The 2,715-nt window shown below is 34.9% G+C and overlaps 1 protein-coding gene across 1 annotated transcript; it reads left to right on the top strand.

The window, feature by feature from the left end:
- The first annotated feature begins 1,010 nt into the window (after window positions 1-1,010).
- On the top strand, window positions 1,011-1,490 carry LOC110458711 (alpha-(1,3)-fucosyltransferase C-like). Its single transcript, XM_021510588.1, has one exon. The coding sequence runs from the start codon at window positions 1,011-1,013 to the stop codon at window positions 1,488-1,490; it is 480 nt and encodes a 159-aa protein (XP_021366263.1).
- Window positions 1,491-2,715: the final 1,225 nt, after the last annotated feature.

The raw sequence follows: 2,715 nt of genomic DNA on the forward strand, positions 1-2,715 counted from the left end.
ATGAGATGTCATACAACTCATAATAATGTTCACCCTCTAACCCTCCCCGTCTATTTATCGATATTCACATCCCTAATCATTTGTTGTAACGTAAGCAGTGAATATGATTGATAATAACCATGAAAACTTACTTATGAATGTGTCCATCCGAAATTCTCCGTTTTACTTTCACCAAACTGTTAAATCACTACACTATAATATTCCACTTTAAAATATTTCAGAAATTATGGACATCCACAATAGAATGAAGCTGTTTCTAATGATTCTGACTCTGACAGTTCTCCTTTATATAATATTTGTTGAACTCTACAAGTAGTTATACGATAGAGCAGTCGGTCCTCTTTGGTACCAAATACCAAAAACACGCGATGTCGAAAATCAACACCGCTCTCTACGTAATTTGTCCTTTTCTAAGAAAAGAAAAGGAGAAAGAAATGGTGATTTAGATAAAACATTGCTGTTTTTATCACCACAACACTGGTTTAATAACTGGATAGGAAATAATTGGGATACATCGCATCCGTTCAGGAATTGTCAAGTATCTAACTGTGTATTAACAAAGCAACGTCAGTTCATGGATAAGGCCGACGCAGTTATATTTAGAGCAACCAATAAGGAAGGATGTTTTAGAGGATGTATGAAGAAAATGAAACGCGGGCAGGTGTGGACCATATTCGAACACGAACCTCCCACAAGATTTGGCCGTTATCGTGATTTGAATAAACCTTGCCATCGTAATTTGTTTAATTGGACGATTACGTATCGCCGTGACTCGGATTTCACGTTTGTGCACTGCCGATTTTCAAAGGTCTCCTCCCTCTACAATGAAAGTGCAATAGATATCATACTTAAAGGCAAGACAAAGACAGCCGTAGGCTTCATCAGTCATTGTCCCATTCAATCTCGCAGGAATGATTATATAACCAAACTCCGTAAATACGGTATTGACGTTGACATATACGGAAAGTGGTGGAACTCTTCATTTTGATTCAGGAGGTAACGTATTCAATATGGCATGGAATTTGAAGCCGGTTGCGGGACTGAAAAGAGACTGCTTCGATGTGCTTGACAGTAGGTACAAGTTCTATTTATCTTTTGAGAATAGTTTGTGTGATGACTACGTCACAGAAAAGTCACTTCATCTTGTATTACGTCACAACATTGTTCCAATTATTAGAGATGCGTCCAATCGTACCTTGTTCAGTCCCCCGAAATCTTACCTGGATACCAAGGACTTTCGTGACGTCAAGTTGCTAGCAACACGCATTAAATCCATGAGCAATAATTTTGACGAGTACAAGAAATACTTTCTCTGGAAGAAATACTTCTCCGCTGAAACAACTGATGGAGTGTTGCAGTCAATCTTGTGTAATATTTGTAAACGTCTACACAACCAACACAAATATAAGAGAATCTACAGAAACGTGGCGGATTTTCTATTTTCACGAGGAAAGGAATCTTCGATTTGTCATGAACCGGCTGACTTTTAATGCGATTTCAGATTAGAATAAAAGACACGTTTCTAGACATATGCCAATGCAACTTAATGTGATTTAATATGAATTGTTGACTTTAATCGATATAAAAAACGAGCTTGTTTCAAGGCTTTAATATCAATGAAAACCTCTTAAATTCCTTTAGGTCATCACATTATATTTGAACTTAACATTGTTGATTATAACTTTCTTTGGATTGATCAACGGGAACGTCAACAGTATGCATATGAAAACCAAATTTCAAAATTATTATAGATTCTGAACAAGAATAAAGTTCGGTCGCTTGGTATTTAAATAAGTTATAATAAATAAATATTCTTATATATATTGAGGTTATGTTTTTAATGAACACTTAATTAAAGCAAAACCAGTTGTGGGATACTGATGAGTTGTAGTGTATGTCACTGTTAGAGTCATTTTGATATTGCCGTGACATAATTAACAGCATGTCATTAAGAGCCTTACTCTGCGCGAATTTCATATCCTGTCATTTCATATCCCGTCACGGCAAAGAAACTGATAAACCCCAGAACAAAACAGCGTTTAATAAGGTAATTAAAATGGTTTAATTCCAGTTTATAACATATAATTATTTAAGACATTTAATAATAAGTTTCTTTGAAAGAATTCTAATGTTGACATACAAGTCTTTTACTCACAAGATAAACAAGACTTTCCGGCGTTCATAATGAATCATTTATAAACTTTTTTCAATAACAATTTTGTTTATTATCTTTGTTTTTTGTTTCATTTTAATCCTTTTGTCATTTTATAGAGCCGAAAGTAATTAGCAAGTATTGAGGTATATTGAATGAAGGGATATGAAAATGTAAGACCAGAAATCTTTCCAATCAGATCTTCCGGAAGTCAGACAGCTATGGTATCTCGAGATAGGACTCTGCGTATCAGTAATTAATTTCGTATATTGTAGTGATCGTATAGTTAGTAGCTATGTTTAATTTAAAAGAAGAAAAGCATGAAAAATGTGATTACAAAACATCAAGAATAAGCGGTAACCAATTCCTCATTGAATATTGCATGAATTAAAAAACGTCGTAATACAGAAAACCGATCCAATGAGATAGATAAGGCAAACGAGACTCTGCTTGTCCAGGGTCTTTATTGCTAAAGTAGGAAACAGAGTCCGCAATACCAATCCTAGACCNCTTGTTTATCTGAAGTACTAGATGTCGAGGTGAGTTGCTTACATAAACTACAA

Source organism: Mizuhopecten yessoensis, unplaced genomic scaffold, assembly GCF_002113885.1.
Source record: "Mizuhopecten yessoensis strain PY_sf001 unplaced genomic scaffold, ASM211388v2 scaffold9717, whole genome shotgun sequence".
NCBI lineage: Eukaryota > Metazoa > Mollusca > Bivalvia > Pectinida > Pectinidae > Mizuhopecten > Mizuhopecten yessoensis.